This window comes from Schistosoma mansoni, chromosome 4 (genome assembly GCF_000237925.1).
Source record: "Schistosoma mansoni strain Puerto Rico chromosome 4, complete genome".
Classification (NCBI taxonomy): Eukaryota; Metazoa; Platyhelminthes; class Trematoda; order Strigeidida; family Schistosomatidae; genus Schistosoma; species Schistosoma mansoni.
Window position 1 is genome coordinate 14,475,306 of NC_031498.1, and position 26,970 is coordinate 14,502,275.

At 34.9% G+C, this 26,970-nt stretch overlaps 1 protein-coding gene across 1 annotated transcript in view; it reads right to left on the reverse strand.

Moving 5' to 3' along the window:
* Positions 1-22,773, reverse strand: part of Smp_150820 (acyl-CoA thioesterase-related) — a gene marked incomplete at its 5' end in the record, with an annotated part of 30,378 nt that extends 7,605 nt beyond the window's left edge. Inside the window, 7 exons of the mRNA XM_018796921.1 lie at positions 2,533-2,779; positions 6,697-6,748; positions 9,510-9,674; positions 12,162-12,231; positions 17,994-18,066; positions 19,302-19,425; positions 22,630-22,773. Of these exons, the coding sequence (XP_018652014.1) occupies positions 2,533-2,779; positions 6,697-6,748; positions 9,510-9,674; positions 12,162-12,231; positions 17,994-18,066; positions 19,302-19,425; positions 22,630-22,773 (875 nt within the window). The remainder of the gene's footprint in view (positions 1-2,532; positions 2,780-6,696; positions 6,749-9,509; positions 9,675-12,161; positions 12,232-17,993; positions 18,067-19,301; positions 19,426-22,629) is intronic.
* Between the last annotated feature and the right edge of the window lie 4,197 nt (positions 22,774-26,970).

Here is a 26,970-nt window from a genome sequence, read left to right on the forward strand (position 1 = left end):
GATGGTGGTGACTTTCTGACTAAGGAATTGACTGTGTTGTTCACAAATGTTTGGGAGCAAGAAAGTGTTCCAACATCATGGAATGAGTCAATAGTCGTCCCTATCTTTAAAAAGGGTTCACGTTGTTCCTGCAATAACTATCGGGGGATAAGTCTACTTTCGATTGCGTCCAAACTATTGGCTTCTATCATTCTTCGTAGGTTGTTTAAAACCCGAGAACGATTGACTCGCGAGGAGCAGGCTGGTTTTCGTTCTGGTCGAGGATGCATTGATCACATCTTCACCCTCCGCCAAATGTTAGAACACCGTCATACTTATCGCAGGCCAACAATCGTAGTGTTTCTTGATATCAGGGCGGCCTTCGATTCGTTGGACAGGACTGTTCTCTGGGATTGTCTATTGAAGAAGGGTGTGCCTGAGAAGTTCATTAACATCTTAAAGGCCCTGTATACGAACACCTCAGGCAGAGTGAGGGCATACAACCACCTTTCTCCCTTGTTCCATTCGAGCAGTGGGGTTAGGCAGGGTTGCCCGATCTCACCATTCCTCTTCAACTTTGCCATCGACGACATCCTGGAAACAGCTCTGATGGATGTAAGTAATGGCGGTGTGGATATGTTGCCTGGAGAACGACTTCTCGACCTCGAGTATGCGGATGATATTGTCTTACTGTGCGATAATGCCCAAGGCATGCAATCCGCACTTAATCAGTTGGCAATCAGTGTCCGCAGGTACGGCATGTGCTTTGCACCCTCCAAGTGCAAAGTACTCCTACAAGACTGGCAGGATTCTCATCCTGTACTCACCCTGGATGGTGAGGAGATCGAAGTAGTTGACAAGTTCGTGTATCTAGGTAGCTACATAAGTGCTGGTGGTGGCGTGAGTGATGAGATTGATGCACGTATAATGAAAGCCAGAGCGGTTTATGCCAATCTGGGCCATCTTTGGCGCCTTCGTGATGTTAGTCTGGCTGTAAAAGGTCGGATCTACAACGCGTCGGTGAGAGCAGTTTTGCTCTATGCTTGTGAAACCTGGCCTCTCCGAGTTGAGGATGTTAGACGTCTCTCTGTGTTCGATCATCGTTGTCTCCAAAGGATTGCTGACATCCAGTGGCAACACCATGTTAGTAATGCAGAGGTTCGGCATCGTGTGTTCGGGCGCAGAGACGATAATTCAATTGGTGTCACCATCTTGAAATATCGACTTCGGTGGCTTGGACATGTTTTACGAATGTCGTCCCAGAGACTTCCACGTCGTGCATTATTTGCCGACCCTGGGACTGGTTGGAAAAAGCGGAGAGGAGGTCAGTGTATGACATGGTGTCGTGGCATGAAAGAGAGCTGCAAAGGGCTAGCTTCTGTTGGTCCTTCACGACTCCCTGGTTGGGGACCGAGAGATGGTGCAACACAGTGGCTAGAGACGTTATCAGATATGGCTCAGAATAGAAGCCAGTGGCGATCCTGCTGCAACCTTCTTTTACATTCTACATAAAGAATGGTTCTAACTTTCCTAACTGAAAGAGTCTTCTGGTTGTACATTTCAGTCCGCCTTATCTTTTCATCCCTTCTCTTCCTACTTTCATTATTTTGTGTGGCGCATATGTACCTGGTGCCCTTTTGTACCAATATATATGTGTTTAAATAAATAAAATAAAATAAATAAATATTAGCAAATCCTTCGTCCTAAGAAATTCACCAACAGTTAAGAATTTCATTTTTTATACTGTATTTTACAAGTATTTGTCCTATTCCCGATGAAAACTGATAAATCCTGTCACCATAGTTTCAGCTTAAATATTGCCTTCAATGTATCAGAATACCTGATTGTCACATTATCCGTTGTTCCCATTGTATCTTGAAGGTAAAGTTTCAGTGGATATAAGAACATCTTCTCCCACCTATCTGTATATAATTTGTGATATTGTAATAAATAAAACTTGAGTGTAAACACAGAAACACATTCATAATAAAATAATATATATGTGATGTCTCAATATAAAAACACATTAATGATTCACTGCATATGTATGGTCTACAACTTCTTCAATAAGAACGTCAAGACACTTCTATTGTAAAGAGCAGAAACATGTAGAACAAATACAACCATCATCAAAAGTACAAGTATTTATACGCAATTGTCTACACAAGATACTCCAAATCTGTTGGCCATACACCGTCATCAACAACCTACTGTGGCAGAAAGAAAACCAACTTCCAGCTGAACAGGAAATCAGGAAAAGACGTTGGAAGTGGATAGGACACACAGTATGGAAATCATCAAACTGTATCACGAGGGAAGCACTAACTTGAAATCTTGAATGGAAAAGGAAAAGTGGAGGACTAAATAACATGTTACGTCGACAATTGGAAGCAGATATGAAAAGAATGAATAGCGGCCAAAAACAATTTTGAAAGGAGGGCCTAGGACAGAGTTGGTTGTTGAACCGTAGTAGGCAGTCTATTCTTCTATAAGGGGTAACAGGCGTGAGTAAAAAGTAAAATCGCCACCAAAAGTTTCAAACATTAGACTTACAAGTCAAGTGATTTCACATATGAATTAAAATCTTGGAGTTTCTCAACAGACTGAACATGAGGCATGGGAGACAAAAAGGATGCAGGATCCTTCTCGGGTGTTTTAAATGAACAATCCATGCGAAAATATGGAGCAATTAAATCCGATTCACTTTTATTTATTGGAAAAGCTTCAACTAATCTATGACAAAATGAACGTCCATCACGAAGTTTTGTAACATGGTAATCATTTGGTTCAAGTACATTTGCTGAAAAAAACAAATTAAAGCATCAACAAATCAGAAAAATGACGAAAATATAACATAAGCTTTCAGTCTCTAATATGGAATAACAAAAGCACATCCTTAAAGTAAAAAGAAAATCAAAGTAAATCAACGGGAAAATGAAATTATAGAAAAAAGATGGCTATAGATTAGAATCAAAAGCTTAGGACAGAGAAAATATCCAGTCATATCCTGGTTATTTTTCAGAGATGATACTGAGAATATCCAATAATCGATTTCCAATATTTTATCATTCATAACTGAAAATCACTGACCTACATTACACAGTAGAGAGAAACATCACTAAATGGTGTCATATCTTTACTTTTATTTAACGATTTATAAAACCGAAGACGCTGGTCGGAAAACGCGAAAAATAATCACCATGTAACTGAGATCTTAGCTATCGTTTCGATGATGCTTTCCAATCAATAACTTCAATATTTCCCCCCAGCGAAGTACTAAATTCATTACTCTAATGTTTCTGCATTGATAAAAAATGTGAGAAGAAACATAAGTTTGGATTTTTAGACAGATTTGTAACAGTTAGCTGATAAGTCTTTTAATTGAACACTTGAATCGGTTTGTTAAGCTCTTCTAATGGCCCCAGGCTAAATCTAGAAGATAACTTGAATACGAGAGAAAAAGCGCGAACTGTGGAGAGAACGCTTTTTTCCAAGGTTAATCCATGTACAGAAAATTGAGGGTATCTATAGAATTTCAGAAGGCTCTGGGCTTCTGGAACCATACGAAACAATAGAAGGGTACGTAGTCATCCCATTAGAAATGTGACGCGTGACTTTACTTCATAGATTTTTCTGAGAAACTTCTACTCAACGCTGATGGGATAAAAAGTTTCATATCGTCTTCAGAGCCCCTGTGTACTATTTCGAGGAATCATTTGGATCTCCCCAACACCTTTCTTCTTACAAAAAATAGGACTTCATCTTTCAGTCTACTTGCCACATCATTACCATTAGAAGTTTACTGAATTTATTGCGATACGAACTACAGATCATAAAAGATCGAATCAAATCATTTGAGCTTAAGAAGTTGAAAAACTCGACAGACAAATTATTAACCGTCATTTTAGGTTGTACATATGTCCTTTGATATGCTTAAAGTAAGAGAAAATCCCCTGTGAATTTTCTCCAAATCAAAAAGATATTGAAAAATTTATGCTAATTTTTTTATTAATTATAGATGGTTTGTAATAAAAACTTCAAGCTGATCGAATTTTCCTACAATTAAAAATATTATACCATTACCGTAGATTTTAACGTACTCTATGCTAAATGGAACTAACGAAAAGCAAAACGGGAATTTCAAAGATTGTTTCAATACAAAAAACTAAATAAGTCAATGAATTAAAAGTTAAATTATTTCACCGGATTTCATAAGAACACAGCTTGAAAACTGTGATTACGATTTATAGTCAAAGCTAGATGGGTAATAAAACAATGAGCTGTCAAGACAGTAAAAACATACATGAGATGGTGGAAATTTGTAGCTCAGCTTGATGATTTTGATGGAGTTTTGTTCTCTGAGCTGGACGGTTTGGTCGTGGAGCTTTCATCGTTCTTCTGAATGACATGATCAACACAAACTTCAGGTAAAAGTGAAATGTTTGAATTTCTCCACATATGGCTCACAGGCTTTGTCCTCGGTAAAACTCCATGTTTAAATTTTATCTTTTTTTATTTTTAACGTTGTTTTTTTTTTATAGTTTAAAAAAAATTTAATTTAAATTTATATTTAATAAATAAAAAATATTTTAAAAATTAATAAAAATATAAAAAAAAAAATTAAAATAAATAAAATAAAAAAAAAAAAAAATATAAAATTTGGAAAAAAGGAAAACAAAAAAAAAACAACAAAAACAAAAAGGCGAACAAAAAAAAAAGCAAAAAAAATAAACCAAAAAGGAAAAAAAAAAACAAACCTAAAGGAAAGGAGGGGATCATGGGGGACCATTTAAACCCGTTCATTGTTTAAGGGTCATTGTTTAAGGTCAACAAGAGCCAATCAACATTCGAGGTCTACAGGACAAGCTGTGAGATTAACTTGTTTAACAGACAGTGTAATTCGAACAACAATTTGTATATTATCATGTCTGTATGAACTGTATGCTCGATCACGTGTTACGATCTCTACACATATTCCTCTTTCTTACTTATATAGCTTGATATATATATATATATATATATGATGAATATTATTAATTCATTCGATTCTTCATTTAGTTCTTTGATTTGTCTCTGTAATCGCTCGTGTTTACAATACTGTTCGAATTAGCTTGATGAACTTGTGGCTTAGTGATCTCTGCTCTTCGATAATGAATTGTAGTCAGCAATTCGTGCTCCTTTCTGAAATTCACACACACTTGTGATTTATTTAATAAAGGTTATGAGGACGATTGATATAGAGAGCCTAAGGAATTATCTCGAAGATAATCCACTACATCATGATTGAAAAGACATTTTTCTTTTGATTTAAAATTGCCCCATGATACGTTTTTACAAAACTCATTACCAATTAACTTACATCGGTCATGAAAATAACAGTGCAAGCTATTCGGTCTGAAATCTTTAGAAACGGTTTTACTAGCAGCCATTAAAGCTTGAGCCATGAGCTCACCACCATAAATAGTTCGTGGATTAGGCAAGAACACGCGTTCACCTCTGCAAACAATCACATGAGAGATTACAGTCTGATTATGAGTTCACAGTAAAAAAGTATATATTTCAAAGACAAAGCACTATTACATGATAGTCGCAAAATTTTCAAGTTTCTTGTCATTATAGTAATAAAATGTCGAATATCTGATAGAAAAAAAGCTTCTGTACTAACCTTCCGATTGAATAAAAAAATGTATATAACTTATAACATTGTTACTAGGAGTTACTTATTTTACAGAAATTCACTAAGTCAAATCTAAATGGTGAACTCCTACAGCTATCAACAGAATATAGACAACTGATATTTTGAAAATACTTATATTTCAAAATAGTATAATACTTTTATATGACACGTTTTAATGTCTACGACCACAAATCTCGATATTTAAAACAAATTCACCATCCAATGTATGAGCTGAAATTCTATTTCCTTTAGAAACATAAACCACTCAACGATCACTTGGAGATTTATAGGCTGGGTATTTTCACCACATCAAGTCTTGGAGATAGAAAGCGGAACTTGCTAACCGAAAGTTATCATCAAAACAACTTTCCTAAAACAAATTCCTTTATACCGAAAGTATTTCTGCTTAAAATTACACACATACTACTTGTGAAGACTACTTTAAAAAAAGTAAACAAATTCACAAATTTTAACTTCCTTGTGCACATTCAACAAATGCTTGTTAGAACATTTGCAAAACTATGTTATTTCTTTCTTACATAATAAATTATTGATTGTCCACAGTTTTCAAGAACTGTCTTAGTCAATCGTTGTAGAATACATTACTAATAAGTATTTATTGTATACCTACTTATATATAACCAGTTTTGGTGTGTCAAGCTACAAGAATACAATCCACATCACATGAACATTAAACTACATTCGATTTCATTTAAAAATAATATTAATCTTACCTGAATACATTTTCTCTTTGTAATTTCATATCTAACAATTTCGTTATAAATTTATCACCAATATTCATTGTTCCTGGTAGGAATATTCAAAAGCTAAAATAAAGAGAATCAAATTAAATAATGTAAAATTGTTATTATTATGGAAGAAAGAGAGAGAGATAGAGAAGACAAAAAGGCAATGAGCATTTTCTCCAGATATATATTTTTATAATGAATAGTACAGAAATGATTCGTACAGGGACATAAGTTTGTTTTTTTAACAAACAAAATTGTTTAGTGTATTTCGAAGAAAAGTGCAATTCTCACTGGCCAATTGTTTCAAAATAAGTTGAGATTCTTTTGGATATTGTAAGGATGGCTTTAAAAGATTGAAATGATAAAATTTTTTTAAAAAAAGAAATGGTTAGAAGCAAGTAGATAATATTATAAAATCAAATCAAATTTGCTTCATATTTTTATGAATAATCATATTCCATATGGTAAAATTTGAACATGCAATATATTGGTTTTGTTTAAATGACATCGGGTCAGTGAATTGCAAATATGTATATGATCAGAAAGGGTTTTGTGGAGATTTCAGTATTTTCATAGTTGAAATCATGAGTTGATTGAAGTTAGACCACCAAGGAAAACCTGGAAGCACTGGACGGCCGTTTCGTCCTATTGTGGGACTCCTCAGCAGTGCGCATCCATGACCTCGCCCCGCGAGATTCGAACCCAGGACCCACCAGTTTCGCGCCAGAGCATTTAACCGATAGACCACTGAGCCGGCATCCAACGGTGTTAATGTCTAACCTCAACCAATCCACGAAGTTTGAGCAACCGTTCACCAATTGTCTTCAGTGAGTTGATATCTCACAACAGACGTGGTTTGAACTCCACTGGTCACTGCTTCCCACTAGAACTCCAGGAAACATCTCTTGAAGTCAGTTACTAGTTGGCATATGATAATGATCAGAACGGGTTTTGTGGAGATTTCAGTATTTTCATAGTCGAAATCATGAGTCGATTGAAGCTCGCGAGGCGGGATCGTGGAAGCGCACCGCTGAGGAGTCCCACAATAGGACGAAACGGCCGTCCAGTGCTTCCAGGTTTTGAGATAAGATGGTGGTTTGAGGTGGTCAACAAGAAACCTTGGACCCGGGTTTCGTGCTACTTGGCACTCGTCAGCTTCCAGGTTTTCCATGGTGGTCTAGCTTCAATCGACTCATGATTTTAACTATGAAAATATATATATGTAGTACTTATTTACTAAGTAATTTGAATACACAAGCTAAAACATATTAATGAATAGAAGATCATTGACACTAAATAGTAACAAAAAGCATTTTGGGGAAATAAATAGAGATAGGTAAAAAGGATAATAGGATATAGGGTTGAAGAGAATGAAATACTGATAAGAGGAAAGAAAAATGTAGTAGCATTATTGGTGAGTTTATATTTATGCAATATGTGACAAATATATTTGCCAATCAGTTGCACAACATCTACGATGTTTACACTATAGAGTAGAATAAAATGCAACAATAATGGCTAGATGATAACAATTATTCGGTAGATCAACTTCCTACGATTGATTTTTGAGAAACAAAGAGTATCTTCATTAATCAACATCTCGTCGAAATCATGAAACGATCAATGTTGGACCACTACTGAAACCCTGAAACCATTGAATTGGTTGAAGTTAAACTTTAAAACCATTAAATACCGGTTCAGTGGTCTAGAGGTTAGGCATTTATGCGCAAGACCAATGGTCATGGGTTTGATTCCTGCGTGCAAGGTTGTGGATGCGCACTACCGAAGAGTCCAATACTAGGACTACAACGGTCGTCCAGTGCTTCCAGTTTTAAATCATGGTCTAACATTGATAGGTTCATAATTTCAATGAAAATCAAATATCTTCACAACCGTATACTGATAATCAACACCTATCTACTTATACACATGGTTTCAGATATATACCATTGTTATATCATGGTGAAGACATAAGTACGGGCAACTCCCAGGACCTATTAATGGACTATTATTCTATATATATTCTTATTGTTTGACTATTGAGTAATTAAATTGTGTATATCTATATTCATTTTATTATAAGCTTTATTTTGATCTATGAATTATTATCATACGATTTACTATCCCTAAATTATATTCAGTTTATTGATTACTGTATCCCACGTTCACAGCCATATTTGGCTTGATGTTGTACAAATATTATTTTCTATTTTAATGGTGTGATGCAGTTTGTCTGTCTAGTATATAAACCGAGTATGCTTGAAACAAATGATTCGCATAGCGGAAGCTGCAATTGGTGTTCTGAACTCGATTGGAAAGGCTAGGCGGACAAGGGACCAATAAGGACCCTAGACTATTCATACCAGTTGAACGTTACTGATGTGGCACAGTGTTTAGATTAGACAAGTCGTATTCCGATTAGTGGATAACCCACGTGATTAAAAGTCGGACATAAAATCACAACAAATTGGCATACGGCCTTGTTCTTTTTTTAAAAATTCATAACATACCATAGCTGTGCATTTGAGATGTTCCTTTTAGTAAAAGAAGACGTGTGGACTTGTCTCACTTTTCATGCATTGTAGTTTCTAAGTTTGTGGAGTACTTGCTTTTCAATAACTAGGTTTAAAATTCAAACACTCCTTTGCCAAAATATGTTTGGCTAATCTTGTAGTATTGTTAGGACACAGATACGAATTGCGACTCATACATGTATATGATTACTAAACTGAATGAATTTCAATTCCGAAATAGATAGGCTATAATAGGTTTCAATTTAGAATTATTGGAAATTTCCATTAAACTAACAACTAGCAGAGAAATGTTATTTACTGAAATTGCATCCATTGGTGAAAGGTTAACGATTTAATCAACAGTTCAGAATTCAATATTGGGGAAAGTCAACTGTCCATATAGCAGGAAGAAACCATTAAATTTGGGTTTTTTCCTCACTGTTAACAAGCGATACATCAACCTACAATAAATTGAATCTCGAATGACAAAGTTAAAAACAGTAAGAATAATCAGAAAACATTTGAAGCTTTGCATTAAGAAAAAAGCCTTTGGCTTTAAATGAAAATTTAAAAAGAATTTATGTGACATACGTAATAATTTGCATAATTTCGTAAAAATTTAATAATCATATTTGTGAATTTTATTGATTTCCGAAGACTTGAATCTTTTTGAGCATCATGGTAAAATTTATTCACAACAGCTACGAACAATTCACCAGGAGATAATTCTGGAGTTGAAGATACATAGGCTAGACACTGAGAATAGAGATTAAGAAAAAAAACAGCGAGATAGGAAGAGAGAGAAATAAAACTGATGTCCTGCATTAAAAAGTATCAATGGTATGTAATAAGGAGAAATCTACTTTATTGTTATTGTAAAAAGGTAATGTATTAAAACAATTATCGTATAATTGAATGAAGATAAATCAAGAACAACTGACTAGTGTAGAATATATAACAACAACCCATTATGGACCAGAAAAAATATCTAATATAAGCAAAACAGTACAATTTCATGCGACTCAAAAAACTGACTGAATTACTATTGTGATAAACATTTACAAACCCAAAATTAGCAAAGCTATTCAATATTCATTTATTGTTTGTTACAATTAAAGTAACACTTATGTTTATAGATTAAGTTAAATGTGTATTCACATTCGCTCAATAGTATTTTATCTCTTATATGTTATGTTTATTATCATTTTAGTAAAAATAAGTAATGGTGGTCACTGATAAAAAATAAGACCTAATTTGTTGCATTGGGCAAACAAATCTTTCTACTTGGCAAAACAATGATTATCCACAAAGTGATGTCGTGTATTTTCAAAGAACGCAACAATAACTCATATGTACACACTAACATCTACTGAGTTGCAAGGTATAAAGCTGATGGCGTCTACACAAACACGAAGAAATAGAGTAAAAGAATGATTTTTAATTAACTACTTCCATAGCATACCCCAAAGACACTGTCCTTGGATAAACTTTTGGAAATTCTAAGATATCAACTTCACAATTATTGAATAAGGATAGTAAATTCAAAACATTTGTCTGCACATACTATAATGCCACTTATACCAATGCGCTAAGACAGCTATAGAAACGAATCAGAATGGAAGTTTCAAAACCCCGGATCGGGAGAATACATGAAGGAGACGTATAGAATTCAGATCAGACATAGATCCAAATAAATAATCGCTGTCCAAAAACTTAGTAGGCTTATTCCATTAATGAAATAAGACATTAGACAAAATAGTAAAATCGTCATGTGTTAATATATATATATATATATATATATATATATAACATGTAGAACAAATACAACTATCATCAAAAGTACAAGGGTTTATAAACAATTGTCTACACAAGATACACCAGATCTGTTGTCGACACACCATCACCAACAACCTACTGTGGCAGAAAGAAAGCCAACTTCCAGCTGAACAGGAAATCAGGAAAAGACGTCAGAAGTGGATAGGATATACATTACGGAAATTATCAAACTGTATCACGAGGCAAGCACTAACTTGAAATCTTGGATATAAAAGGATAAGTGGAGGACTAAATAACATGTTGTGTCGAGAATTGGAAGCAGGTATGAAGTGAATGAATAGCAGTCGAAAACATTGGGAAGGGAAGGCATAGGACAGAGTTGGTTGTTGAATCCTAGTAGGCAGTCTATTCTTCTAAAAGGGGTAACTAGTATGCATAAGTTATCAAGTAACGTGCACTTGGTTAATATGAAAATAGCAGTCATTCATAATCAATTGACCGAATGATTTACTCGTGCATAATGCATTTATTGCATAAAAATGAATTCGTAATTTAAAAACATATAAAAGTAAATGAATACGATCAAATGAACAAGATATTTATCTGTATAGAAAATCCATATGGATCCAAAAAGGGATTCAGTCAATAACTCATGACTGATAAGCAAAGATCTAGGAATGAAGAGACACTTTATAACAGAGGAAATAAAAAAGTGAATCAAAAGAAAACTTGGATAAAACATCTATCCAGTGCTTTTGTGTACAACCTTTAACTTGAATAACCTTCAAAAGAATGCCATCCAAAAAGTAATTTACTCTTAACTGAACGTTGATAATGACAGAACGTAATGTGAGTAGTTAAACGCAACTGGGAGAACTGTCAAAGTATCTCTGGGAATAAGTAAGGACGAAAATAAGCAACAGAAAGAAGACAGATTTAGAAACGCTTAATATAGATAAAGATTAGAACTTGTTAGTACTACTTCCAGTGAATGTTTCGTAATTATTCTCAAAGACAACTCTAAGCGACCTCAGTGTAACTAATAATTAGGCAACAAGCAAATTAACGTGACGTTTACTTCTAATATCATGAACGCCAGCTCTCACTCTCTCTCTTTCTCCTGAGCTCTCAGGTTATTGTTTTCACCTGAATGTCTAGCGCGACTAAGTATATATCGACTGTTCCTAACTTTGAGATATTAATTGTTTCCAACAAAATGTTTTAAACACTATTTATTCAGGGGTTTAAAATAATATCGAAAGTTAGACTAACTCTAGCAAATAGCATTTCCGTATAGACCGACGTGGTTAACTGCCTTTTAATTACATTCAAGGAGAAAAGCGTTAGACTGATATAATAACCAACAGTAATAAACAACTTTGCAAACTGAATAAAAACGTTTAGAGATTATTGTAAAGAAATAGTCGTTCCAAACATGTCAAACATGGATCAGCGACCAGTACTTACTGGATCGAAAAGAAATTCCAAGACAGAATATGAATCGACTGGCCAATTAGAATCCAAGGTACAGAGTTTACTTTGTTAAGATATAAAAGATTGATGAAAAAAGTAATCATAAAAAGTGATTTAACAATTTAAATTTGCATACTAATAAAAATTGTAATCATTATTCTAAAGAAAGAATTTCCTTTACCATTACATCAAAAACAAAGGAAACTAGTGGAAAGTTTCTAGGATACAAGTTACATATCAATTAGATAATCGTCTATAACTCCGCCTGTAGCTCTTCTAGAGTTACTGCCGGTCCCGAGCCCGGGTAAAGGAGGAGGGTTGGGCATGGGGTTAGCGACCCCATCCCGTAGAAAAGCTAACTCGCTAAAAAAACGCTAACCAGAAAAAATAATTCAAACCATTTAAACTCTGCCCTGGGAGTTGAAGGAATAATTATGACGTCTCATGATGAAAGCCGAAATTCTTCGGAAGTCACGAGACCGATGCACCTTCTAACAACCAGAGCAACACTCTTTATAGGTACATGGAACGTCCGGACAATGTGGGAGACAGGAAAAACCAGCCAAATAGCAATGGAAATGAGAAGATACAACTTGGCAGTACTCGGAATCAGCGAAACCCATTGGACACAAACTAGACAACAAAGGCTAGGTACGGGAGAGATGCTGCTGTACTCCGGTCACGAAGAGGAAAATGCTCCACACGCTTAGGAAGTTGTTCTGATGCTGTCCAGAAAAGCACGAAATGCACTTGTGGGATGGGAATCTCATGGACCCAGGATAATCAAAGCATCATTCAGAACAAAGAAGCAAGGGATCACAATGAACGTTATCCAATGTTATGCACCCACCAATGATAGCAACGACGACGATAAAGATCAGTTCTATGGGAGGCTGCAATCAATCATAACTAAGTGCTCAAGAAAGGACCTCACCATCCTGGTGGGAGATCTAGATGATAAAGTCGGGGTGGACAACACAGGATATGAAAATGTAATTGGACGACATGGATTAGGAGAGAGAAATGAAAATGGGGAGAGAGTTGCAAACCTATGTGCATTCAACGAATTGGTTATAGGCGGCACAATATTCCCACACAAGCGCATACACAAAGCTAAGTGGATCTCACCGGACCACACCACAGAGAACCAGATAGATCACATCTGTATCAACAAAAAATTCCGAAGATCAATGGAAGATGTGAGAACCCAGAGAGGAGCTGACATAGCTTCAGATCACCACCTGGTTGTGGCCAAGATGAGACTGAAGCTAAAGAAACACTGGACAACTGGACAAACAGCACTACAAAGGTTCAATACAGCCTTCCTTCGAGATACTGACAAGCTCCATTAATTCAAGATAACTCTCAACAACAGGTTCCAGGCTCTACAGGATCTACTGAAAGAACAAGAAACTACTTTGGAGGACAACTAGAAAGGGATAAAAGAAGCACTAACTTCAACGTGCCAGGAGGTTCTTGGTCCTAAGAAGCATCATCATAAGGAATGGATCTCTATGGGAACCCTGGACAAAATTCAAGAAAGGAAGAACAAGAAACTAGCAATTAACAACAGCCGAACACGAGCAGAGAAAGTCAAAGCACAAGCAGACTACGCAGAAGCAAACAGGGAAGTGAAGAAAAGCATTAAAGCCGACAAGCAGAAATACATGGGAGAACTAGCAACGACGGCGGAAAAAGCTGCAAGAGAAGGGAATATGAAACAACTATATGATACAACGAAGAAATTGGCAGGGAGATATAGCAAACCAGAGAGACCAGTCAAGGACAAAGAAGGAAAGACAATCACTGAGATTCAAGAATAGAGGAAAAGATGGGCAGAATACTTCGAGGAACTGTTGAATAGACCAGCTCCATTGAGTCCATCGAACATCGAACCAGCACACATTGACCTTCCTATAGATGTCACTCCACCAACGATCGAAGAAGTCAAGATGGCCATCAGACAAATCAAAAGTGGGAAGGCGGCAGGACCTGACAATATACCAGCAGAAGCACTGAAGCCAGACAATGAAATAACTGCAAACATGCTTCACCTCCTATTCAAGAAGATTCGGGAAGAGGAACAAGTGCCAATGGACTGGGAAGAAGGATATCTCATCAAGATACCAAAGAAAGGAGATCTGAGCAAATGTGAGAACTACAGAGGCATCAGTTTGTTATCAGTACCAGGAAAAGTTTTCAACAGAGTGCTGCTGAATCGGATGAAAGACGCAGTAGACGCCGAACTTAGGGATCATCAGGCTGGATTCCGTAAGGATCGGTCGTACACAGACCAGATTGCGACACTACGGATCATCGTGGAACAATCAGTTGAGTGGAACTCATCACTATACGTCAACTTCATCGACTATGAAAAGGCGTTAGACAGCGTGGACGGGAGAACATTATGGAAACTTCTTCGACACTATGGAGTTCCTGAAAAGATTGTCAACATTATCCAAAACTCATACGATGGACTACAGTGCAAAGTGGTGCATGGAAGACAGCTGACAGATGCATTTCCAGTAAGGACCTGAGTCAGACAAGGCTGTCTACTCTCCTCATTCCTCTTCCTTCTAGTGATTGACTGGATTGTGAAGAATTCGACATCTGAAGGGAAGAGAGATAGCGCGGTATACAATGGACTTCTCAGAATCAATTAGATGATTTGGACTTCGCAGATGACCTAGCCCTCCTCTCTCATACACACGAACAAATGCAGATGAAGACCGCAAATGTAGCAGCAGCCTCCGCATCGATAGGCCTCCACATTCACAAAGGAAAAAGCAAGATTCTCAAATACAGCACGGAGAACACCAACTCAATCACACTTGATGGCGAAACTCTGGAAGAGGTGGAAACATTCAAGTACCTGGGAAGCATCATTGATAAACAAGGAGGATCGGATGCAGATGTAAAGGCAAGGATTGACAAAGCAAGGACAGCATTACTACAATTGAAGAACATATGGAACTCAAAACAACTCTCAACCAATTTCAAGGTCAGAATCTTTAATACGAACGTCAAGACAGTTCTACTGTACGGAGCTGAAACGTGGAGAACTATTACATCCATTGTCAAGAAGGTACAAGTATTTATAAACACTTGTTTACGCAAAATACTCAACATTCACTGACCGGATACTATCATCAACAGAGTTTTATGGGAGAGGACAAACCAACTTTCTGCTGATGAGGAAATTAAGAAAATACGTTGGAAGTTGATAGGACATACATTAGGAAATCACAAATGTGCATCACGACTCAATCCCTAACTTGGAATCCGGAAGGGAAGCGGAAAAGAGGAAGGCCAAAGAACTCACTACGCCGAGAAATAGAAGCCGATATGAAAAGGATGAATAGCAACTGGAAAGAACTGGAAAGGAAGGCTCAGGACAGAGTTGGATGGGGAATGCTGGTGAGCGGCCTATGCTCCTCGACGAGGGGTAACAGGCGTAAGTAAGTAAGTAAGTAAATAATCGTCTATAATTCTCCTACATATAATATAGTTATTTAGCTCATTTCAATAACAAATTAGTGACTTAAAGACATTCAAGATAAAGACTGAGTACTGAGAAGTTTTAATCAACTATAGAACGCACACTGCCGCAGTAAAGAATTAATTATTAAGGAGGGTAGGGCATTATTATTTGAAATTAACCAGAAGAAAACAGACATTTATAAAATAATCAAAACTTTAGGATTAAGAAAATAAAATTCATCTATACATTGGATACTATGCGAATAAATTTGAGACATATTAACTAAGGTCCTTAACAAACTGTTACAACTTTCAGACCTATGAAACCTACAATTACGCGTATGATATGAACGATTGGTCGTCGACTACGTAATTATTTGTGTTTAGTCAGAAATATTAGATATTCAGTTTGCACGACAATCATCATAGAGTATCAAAAGTTTATTGTGCCTATATTACAACTCATTTCGGATAAACTGAATAGCACAAGTCTCTTTTCATCTTCCTAGGTCCAATTAATTCAAGAGACAAATATTTGTGGGAAGATTTACTGATGGAGACAAAAGAACATTTTTCCAAGCAAGTGTCACTAACGTACACACATGTTTCCAGTGACCTCCCAAACAAGTTGAAACAAAAGCTGTATACTAAATGACCAACAAATTATTTGTAAACAAAGATGTCTTTAATAGCGATGAAAAGGAAACATCGCTCCAGTGAAGAACTTTGATGTGGATAAATTCAGTTACATAAATTGGAAACTACAAAACATGTAGTATGGGAATTTCGACAGCACAAATTTCTGAGGAGATAAAAGCTTATTGATTTGTTTTCCCTATATTGAAACTAGCATTATTAACTGCATGGCTTGAAACCCCCAAAAAATAACTGTCAGGTACTCAGCACTAAATGACCTTAATCTTCTAATTTTACATATGTTCGATACTAATATTTAAAAAAAATCACACAGTAGAATAAGTTCTAATGTTGACGATTTGTACACCTGAGTAGAAGTACAAAAGTCGACTGTAAAATAACAAGCCATTTTCAAATACCAAGGTCTAAATGGTATAGACCACCACATACTAAGACATATGCGGCTCTGCAAACCAATTAAATAATAAAGGCAATCAACTATTAGAATCAAGAAAGGTCTATTCGAATTGTAATCTAATGTTTTCGTAATGCAAAACACATTTAAATACCTTGACTTTTCCAGGATATATATATATTGATACCTAAGAACTTGGAGGAAAATATTTACATCCAACTAAAAATGGACAGTAAAAAGCAAACCAGTAATAACTCTAGTTATTGTAGGCGGATAAATTAGAACTAATAATTTTAGCTTATTGATCTGTCAGGCAGAAATTATCTAATAAACCTCTTGGATTGATTAAGTTGACTCCTGGATTATTTAACGTCAATTAATGAATTATTGTTGAATCGGAACCTTAGGTTGATAAAAATGAGCGCAATAGTTGTGTTAGAACTAAGTAATAATTTTTGGCAATCACAAGGCTAGTCTTATCTTCCGATATTTAACTTGGCTGTATGTTTTATTTTATAGAAGCATGTGAGCAAATAACGTAGTTGGTTGGAATTCCTAGTTAGTTAAAAAACTGAAAATAAGAAACATCGCTGTAAAATTTATCTAAAATACATAATCCGCAGATCAACTTACTGACAGTTGAATATTTTATTTTAAAAATGGTTTTCTGTAAGAACTGTCAACAACTGCAAAACCTTTTGGAACTAATGAACATTTGAACAAAGTCCCATCCTAGTATTGGAGCACCTCAGTGTAGTGGACTCACAACTTCCCAGGGACTATACCTAAGAACTTCTGTTCTCACCGTAAAAGAGAAAACATTGGGCTACTGAGCAGAAATCAGATGCTCAACACTTAAAAATTCAATCCATTTGTGAGGGAGAGTAGAGGACATCAAATGCGATTGCTAGCGGGTAGTAACTACTTCACTTTTAGTTTAAAACAATCTGTTACAACAGACTTCAAATCAAGCTAATCTCACCACAAATTTTTAAAATGAACTAAATATTTTATATTTGGGGGGTTTAAAATCTTACAGCACTTCCGATCAAATGTTGAATAATGGGCGAAAAATTACATAACTATGAAACGTTTTTGAAAAAATACTCTAAAGGGCGGAGGATAAACGCTTATTTGGTCAGTAGTACTACTTCTAAAAGGAAAGGTTTGAGGTCTCTTTTGTTGTAAAGTACTGGTCAGATGCATATATCATTGCTCTTCGTCTTAAATCCTATAAGCATTGTTGGTTTATTTTTCACTTGATTGAAAATAGCATTTTCATCATTGTAACTTACCAAAGAAGTGTATAGCAGTGGGAAGGAGTAGCGTTCTTTAAGAAGTTCAATATATATTCACCTTGACGGTGGTCTGCAAAGCAAGTATAGAGCAAACACAAGTCAATTTTAACAATCATTGATTTTTTTTAATTGAATAAACAGTCAATTAGTTAGTCATAACCAACCTGATTGAAGAAGTGAAATGCTCTTTAAAAACAAAAACACATTGGATGGACAAGCATACAGTTGAGATGTTTAGGGCGTAAAACAAAACGAAAATATCATTTGAAAACAAGACACAACTTGAGAAATTAGATATCTTTAGTATGCAGTTTAAAAAAACAAGTGTACTTATAACAATTATAAAAAAATATTATTAAACAGGAGAATGGAAATACACTAGTTGTAGTCGATTTGCTTAGCAAATAATGGTAAAGATCACTATAAGAACTAATTAACTAATCACTTACAACCAATTAAATACTTTATGGTAACTACCGCTGGAAATCAAGATGTATACTTCACTTTCTTAATAGCTAGTTAAATGGATATACACCTAAATCTCAATCAGTGATACATGAATTCAGTGCCTGAGTCTTAAACACTAGGATTTTTTTATTTATCAGGTAACCGATTTATCATACAAACCTATTGATAAACGGATATCAAATGTTCTTAGGATTTTAAATTTTTATCGTGAATTTTTGAACAACTGAAGTTGTTTGTTTACGTTTAAATGGTTATTAAACACTTATTTTTGTGCAAACTTTTATTATACAGCACTCTAGAAGAAAACATGTAAGCTGTATATGAGGTTTCAGGTTGATGTGTAGATTGTTTGACTTTGCAAGATCGAAAATACTAAACATAAGAGAATAGATAATCAACTAATTACATTTTGTAAGGGCAACCAAATGCATGATTGATTAACCAAGCAAGTCTTTGAGTGACTTGAGAACATACCATTTATTGTATTTATCCTTAAAACGTTAATCTGTAGATGTATATGCAGAATAACTGACTTAGGAATTCAGAATCTGTCACAGTAATAGATCGACTGAAGCAGTTAACATTAACAGTCATATATATATATATACTTTTCTTCCACTCCCCCCAAGATTCTACTTCCACTCCCCCCAAGATTCTACAACAGACTCCCACTTTTACTAAAGCAAAAGTCGAAGACCGAAAACGTTGATGAAGATATACATAAAATATACATTCAAAGGTATAATGGATATATTTAAACAACTTATGTGGTTGACTTGCCTCCCTAATCGTATGTTAAACCATGGCAGTATAGCATATTCACTTCCATAAACGTACCTGGAATAGATAAAACTTCGGGGAGTAGTGAAGCATACAATTGATGAGAAATAAAAGGGTCCGGAGACAGTTCAAAAATGGACAACATCAAGCTCCGTGAGGGCAGTTTTTGAAAATACCGAACCTAAAATTGAAATGACAAAATATAGTGCTTATTATGCAAATGAAAAGTAGTTGAATAAAACAAAAGTCAAATACATAATTATACAAACAATAAAGTAAAACGTTATCCATTAAATACAGAAAACTAAAAAGCATGAATCTATAGACATATGTAGACTTGACCATGTCATGGGAATATCCAAATAGAACACAATGTTAATTTTATTTACAAGAAGCTACTCGTATCACATTGTTTTCTCATAATAAAAGCATGACTGAAAGTTTATTAATGATCTTTTTTTTGAATATTAGGAACACAGTTTTGTTTATTCGACCAACAAGACTCAAAACAGCTGTTTAGGTATGATTGGGTTAAGCTATTTTCTGTATTATAACTAAATCCCAACTTTAACTAAATATGAGAATAATTAAGAACATACTAAATAACCGTTCACTTAATAATTAATCAATAATTTCATATGCTGAATGAAAAGCTGCTTAACGGTGATGAGCGTTAGCTTATAAGCCACAGTACTTGAGCTTCAAACATTAGGTAGTGAAGTCAAATATCCTTAAACCTACAGTACTTGAGCTTCAAACATTAGGTAGTGAAGTCAAATATCCCTAAACCTACTATGACTTGAACAATTGCAGTAACATTAATCCTCATAAGGTGGCATGGCTGCACACCGAATATACAAATCTGTGTTTAGTTTCTGTTAGTTAAAGGTTATTTTTTTAATGAAAAAGCTAAATTGTTTACAGACAAAAACTAGAATTTACTTAGATTTATTTTAACATATGAAAATAGCTTAAATGTTGAATTTGCAATAGAAACGTGACTGAGCAGTTTAACAACAAACTGTTGCAACTCATTACCTTTGAGTAATTCACAAGTTTATCTGTTATTCAGTCAGTCACTATCAGAACAGAGACTTGGCACGAGTATGTAAAGGTACAAGTCGCTACACCTTAAAGTTAGCAATAACCACAACAACATAGATTCAACTAGGTGAGAAAGCATTGGATATGAAGTAGTATCTTAAACAGTAGAAATGTAAATATGAGAAAAATAATTCAAAAGGCACCAATTGAAAGACAGTTAGGAATGATATTAATTCTAAAATTTAGAGAAAAAAGGAAAAATTAATACAACCGTTCATTGTGACAGAATTTGGGCCATGTCACCCAATGCCTACAAATATTGGTTACAAGTACAGTTTCGATCCCAACCAGGATATCTGTACCCAACAACATTAATCAGGTCAATAATCAGTGGGTTCATGGATTAATCTCATGTCTTGATCTGTCAACCACTAATTTTGTTACACTGCAACACGTCGAAATGGGTAGTGATTACGTATGGATAACTGTCTTTGAACTTTGAAATATTTCTTATCCTTTAGTGTAAAGTATATTTAATCTTTAAATGATTGCTAGAAATAATTTCTTAAAAATCTGAATCATTTATTATTATAACAATTACTGATTGATCAGTCCGATATTTAAAAATAGTTATAAGAAAATATATGATACCTTTCCTAATACTGTAAAAACATATCTGTTACATGAAGTGAACTTTATGAGTACTTCATAATGAAATCAAAATGTCATAATTTTGAATAACACTTATTTGAACTTACATTGACGAGCTTAAACAGTTAAGCTATATACCATTTTCAGTATTCTAAAGTAATATTTATTATACAAACCAGGAACTCATTACAAGACTTAAGTGATTTTGCAAACGAAGAATTGGAGATAAACAAAAAGCCACAACTTTCAACGGATACAGTATAGTAAGATATGAATCAGCAAACTACTAAACTTTGATATACAATAATAGAAAAGATCTCAAGTATCGAAGTTAAAAATAGTTTCAACATTTAGTTTCGCAGCGTGGTGTTTGTTTCTTCAGAAAATTAAACCAAAACCATAATTATCGACTAATTCATGCTCTGATAAATTTGATTTGTAATGATGGAGAAGATTTGTGTCCATTTCATAATATTTTTCATAATCACAATCAAAATTATACAATTATACTATCCAGTTCAAAAAATACAACACCACCAGTTAATTAGATCGTCTAATTTGTTGTCGAACATAGCCTAGAATCGTTTATGGCCAATGATTTCCAATAAACCAGATCTGCATACAAACATATACAATTTCGGTGAATTTCACGCTAAATAACTCATTTTCAGGTTTTTACAAGCTTCGAATTGAAGAAGCAACGAAGACGATTCAGCGAACACAATCTTTTTTCGATGAATTCTTTTTTGTCTAAAATATGGCATCACTTAACACGCAATTGAAAGTCTTTTTCAAGTATCAGTAAGTTACATATTAGTACAAGATGAAAGCAAATCATACATAACTTGAAAAATATTCAGGAATTGTGAGTGCAACATAGTCACAAATTACTTGGCAATACCAAATATAAAAACGAAGTTATGTAACGGTCCAATGACCAATGAGAAATGTGAAAAACATATTATACAGAAGAGAGATAATTGTTCATTTGATGAATATAAAGAACAGAATAATTACATGTCACAGCTAATTACTCTAGACTGACTGTATCAAGTAATTCATCCGAAATTAGTCATCCAACGAGGATGTGGTTTACATGTACCGTCAGCCATTTACTTCGAATATCAATTTTGTAGATCATGTCAACGACTCTTCTTCTGACGACACTCACAATCTACGCAGGCCCCCATTGTCGAAAGTTTCTTACATCCACTGGTAACCCATTACGAAAAAGACGTTCAGTTCTCCGCGCGTTGAGTGTATAATTTTGTCTTCTTCTTTGTAAACACATGCTATCAAATGAAGTCCGAACTTTACTTCTGAAAATTGGCTCAGAAGGGGAGATACCCTTGGGTGAGGCTGGATTCGGGGTTATTCCTGGTGATTTTCCCCGTCGACCTACTTCTGACTGGCTTACCAAATCAGATTAAGTAGTATATCATAGTTAATTTATAATAAATGATGTTCATAGCAGAAATTTCTATCCCTTTTCATTAAACACCATGTAAACTTCATTATACAAAGAAACTTTAAAAGAAGTAAACAATGGGAATATTTTTTATGTTATACATAGTTGAGAACTCAATAATTTTGCTTTTGTTAAGAATTAATCCAAACAAGATATAAAAAAGAGTAAAAGTGTTTACAAATTGACAGAATATATATGCATTATAAGATGTAAAAAACTTACGTAAGAAACGAAAAATGCAATCACGAATAAGTGGAGTAACCATGTACTCCCGTTAAGAGAACAGTGAGTTGAGTGCAAACATTTTTGCAGATTTCCAGCTATGCTAATCAAAACAGATTCATCCACATGACAAAATTTCTTCATCAGGTCTATTTGATACTAATTGAAAGAATGAAAAGAGAGATATCATGCGATGAGGAAGGAACGTATTGAATAATTAATGGCAAGGGTGGATTTCAAACAAATAAAAAAGCATTCATATCGCTCATCAAATAAATCATGCTAGTATAGAAGAATACAGTAAACAATATGAGTAAACTGTGCAGTTAAGGAAAGTACTCGGAAAACTCACAAAATAATGATGTCAAACGTTTTTCAATCATTAATTGTATAAAGCAAGCAAATGCATCAAGGGCAATATGAAATGATCTCAAAAACAGAGCTGAAATCATTCACATCGATGAAAGGCGACTAAATCAATGACTACTTCAAAAATAATCAGTCCGTAAATTACTTAGAAATTAAAATGTCTGTATAACTTCAATAATGTGACCACAAAATAAATGAGACTATATACAGTAAAATACATTGTTTTAGCGCTGCTGTCATAAACAACATGGCGACTAGTATAAATGAACACTGGTTCAGCTTGGTACACTTTACATCAGGATACTGAAAGCCAGTTAATACGATGAGAACCAATTCAGTTGTAATAATAGCAGTCCCAACGATGGTGAAATCCTGACATTGAAATATCGTTTAAAAACAACTAAGGCAGTGGTACAGTAAAAATTATGGACGTCGAAACCCAAGATCGAGAATGAATGTAAATAAGCTACAGAACTCGATTTTGAGCCGCATCACTCGAGGTCTTCAAAAATTCATTACGATCATTGTGAAAAACAGAACTGGGAAGACCAACAATCGACAACTTGATGAATAGATGTAGCAGGCTGGTTCGGTCACCTCTGATGTTCTTCTAACCTAATTCTAAAGCCCAAACTTTGGTTTGGGCAACTTGGTAGTATCTTTGGTCGTCACAAAAACAGAATGGCTTAAAAAGCAGGAACACAAACGTGAAGCTGGTCAATAAGTTAAGTGATCTGTAAAAAGTTGGGTTATCAAAAAGTCACTGTTAGGAGAATATTTGTGAGAAATGTAAATAAAAGTAAGTATTGAACAACTCTGACAAGCGCTGCTACGCAAAACCAATTTACATCACCATTAGCCGTAAAAAAACTAAAAAGGTCAGTAAAAGGATATATATATAACCGAAAAAAAAGTATTTTTAAATAACATTGAATGCAAAAAGTACTCTTTTGATAAGTTCATATCAATAGCACGACGTAAAATTAATAACCAACGATGATTCGAAAAATCTATTAAAGTATGGAAGCTATAGTTACCTTGATATAATTTTGGTCAACATCCTGTGAAATGTAAGATAACCAAAAACAATAAGGAACTTTACCATTTACAACTACGAATTTCATAAGAAGGGTAATAATGATTTGATTTTATCGCAATAAAAATAAGGTATAACTTATAATTATCAATACCACATAAGAATATTTTTAAGCAATGAAATGTTATCGAATCCTAACTGACCTCCTGAAAATTAATAAACTCTGCATTAGAAACATCGGATTGCCAATTTGGTTGACAGGTCGGATCAGAAATTAGGTCACTAAAAGCATCATTCAGTGTCTTGTAAATAGCCTATGGGAGAAACGAAAAATAGCAGAGTAGGCATTGATTCGATAAACAGTTCACGAATTTTCTAGCTTTATACTGAAAACTAACAATAAATTATCTCAAAAGAATGCCACACAACATTGATATATATACAATACAGTGAATAAATGTGGATAATAGAAGCTAAAACCAACCTCCTTATAAAAGCAAATAATTTACCTCCGAGAGCTTAAAACAGTCTTCATTATTTCTGTGTCCGGTAGATGTTTCAGAACCTAATAGTGATAGAATAAGTTGAAGTCATGAATAAGGGGCTGAAAAAAGTTGGCATCATTATTTGCATTAAAAGTAAAAACTGTATTTCAAGAGATCATAGCGACTTGCAACTACCTCTTCGATTAGTCTGTGTTGATACGTTTGAAATTTTTTTAAATCTGTGTACAATAGTACGATTTCCTACTAATTTCAAATAGTAGAGATTTTAAACCAAGACTATTTTGCCCTGAGTGGTTTCACTCACTTGAATACACATTCTGTATTGTCTTACAAAATGAACAAACGTTCCTAACACATGTGAAACTCATTCTATATTAAAGATTAGAGTTAAAGGTGAATTATTTTACGTCATTCAAACGAGGATTTTACAACAATCAGTTCAGAAATCTTTTCATACAATGAATTTGACATAAAGGAAGTTCTTTGTCTTTCATTTGTCTTACTATTTAGACAAAATTTATAATTTACGGGTAAAAATAAATTTCCTCGATAGATCCTACTTGAAGACCACACGATTGTTCATCATGGAGCAATGACTCAGTGACTAAGGGATTCGACTGTCGGCCACCTAGTCGAAGGTTTGGAAACCTGCTCCACCTATTTTTGTTTGAGAAACCGAGTAGTATCATTGCCCCTTACATTCATAGTACGGCTTGAAGCCATGTATATGGATTCGTATCAAATACGGGACTAAAAATACTGTGCAACAGAACGATTGTTTGAGAACACAAAATTGATATTTAATTTAACTCTTCACCTACATACCGACTAGTACCAGTACAGAATACCATAGAAGTTCAGTGCCCCCAAGTGCCCCGGTACGGCCGAGAGTGGGGAGAGTCCGCTCTCCCTCTCCAAATGCTTTCAAATGGCCACGCGTATATAGGCTCTGCCAGGGAAGTCCTACTCACTGCCTTCTCGTGGCGGGGGTATTGTTTACGAAATTGAGAGGACGAAAAGCGATTATCCGGCGCTTTAACCGAGTTGGTGGATATGGACGATCCACCTAGGGGAGTTGGAAAACCCTGATTCCAAATCAATGGTGCACATGGGCTCCAGCATCCTGAAGGAACAAATGGCGTATGAACCAATCGTTGGTCACCGGCTACCATGGGACTGCATCTCCTTACGATGCTCCACTGCCTTGTGGACTAGACCTTCAGGTCAAAGGCTCGGGGTGTGGCCCCCTAAGAAAACCACCTCCTTCAGTCTGGGCACCTGGGTAGTATCACAGCCCTCATACAAATCAAATTAGATTTGTGAGGCGCATATTTATCTGGTGCCTCTTTGTACCAATATTTATGTGTTTAAATAAATGAATAAATAAAAGAAGTTCAGTTTTATCCAAAAATATTACATCTGGTACAAAATATCAGACAAAAACAGTTATGATAGGTAGTGACAGCAGTGGAAAAGTTAAAAGGACGAAGGCAATGGGATCTAAAAGGTACCTTTTAAATACCAAATACGATGAATGAATTAAGTTGGGACTTTATTCAGAAAATTTCCTGCACCAAATTGAAATTTGAGATCACTGGCGAGTACTGTGAACAACTAAACAATGATGACATATGTACCATACATCTATTATTCGTAGTCACATTGAATCTGCAGGACATTAGTGCCCTTTCTCAAGGACATAATTAAACTTAGATTTAATGTGCCTCGAGCGTTTATCGTATTCTATCTGAACATTACGTAGTCATGTATCTAGAGTCGATAGTTTGGAAAGTTAGTGAACCGTGATTCATATTCTTCACTTATCTTAAATTTCAAACACACTTCGTTGCAAAGAGTTAATAACCTGCGATCGAAATGGAGAAATCATATTCGAGTATTCTTACTCTTGTTAGAATGAAATTACACAGAGCCTTCTCAAAATGACATTTGTATCTATGTGAAGTGAAACAGGCTAGCCATCAGTAGTTTCTGAAAAAAATAGACTGTAACAGTACAGATGACAGTTGAAGAGACACTTGTATTGTCTTTGAGTTATCTAACAATGAAAACGCTCTGGGCGTGATGACCACAAATTCCCAACTCCTAACAAAGTCTAGAAGGTTGGAAAAGTTTATCACTTAAGTTTACAAGTATAGATATCTGTTTCTCACAATTATAAAGTTAGTTTGACCAAAATGATTCTGAAATCGCACGGCTAGTAGCTATCCGATATGAACATAGAGCTCGAAAATATTAGCCGTTCACTATGGTTTGTGCAGAAGATCAAAAAAAGAGGACGAGAACAAAGAATGATTAGTGTGGAAACGAAAGAACAATGAATTCTGAGACGATTGACTGATATTTGAAAAAGGAACAGTCAAGTTTAAGAAAATTGATTGACATTTTTCAAATTGTGTATTTAGTGTATGG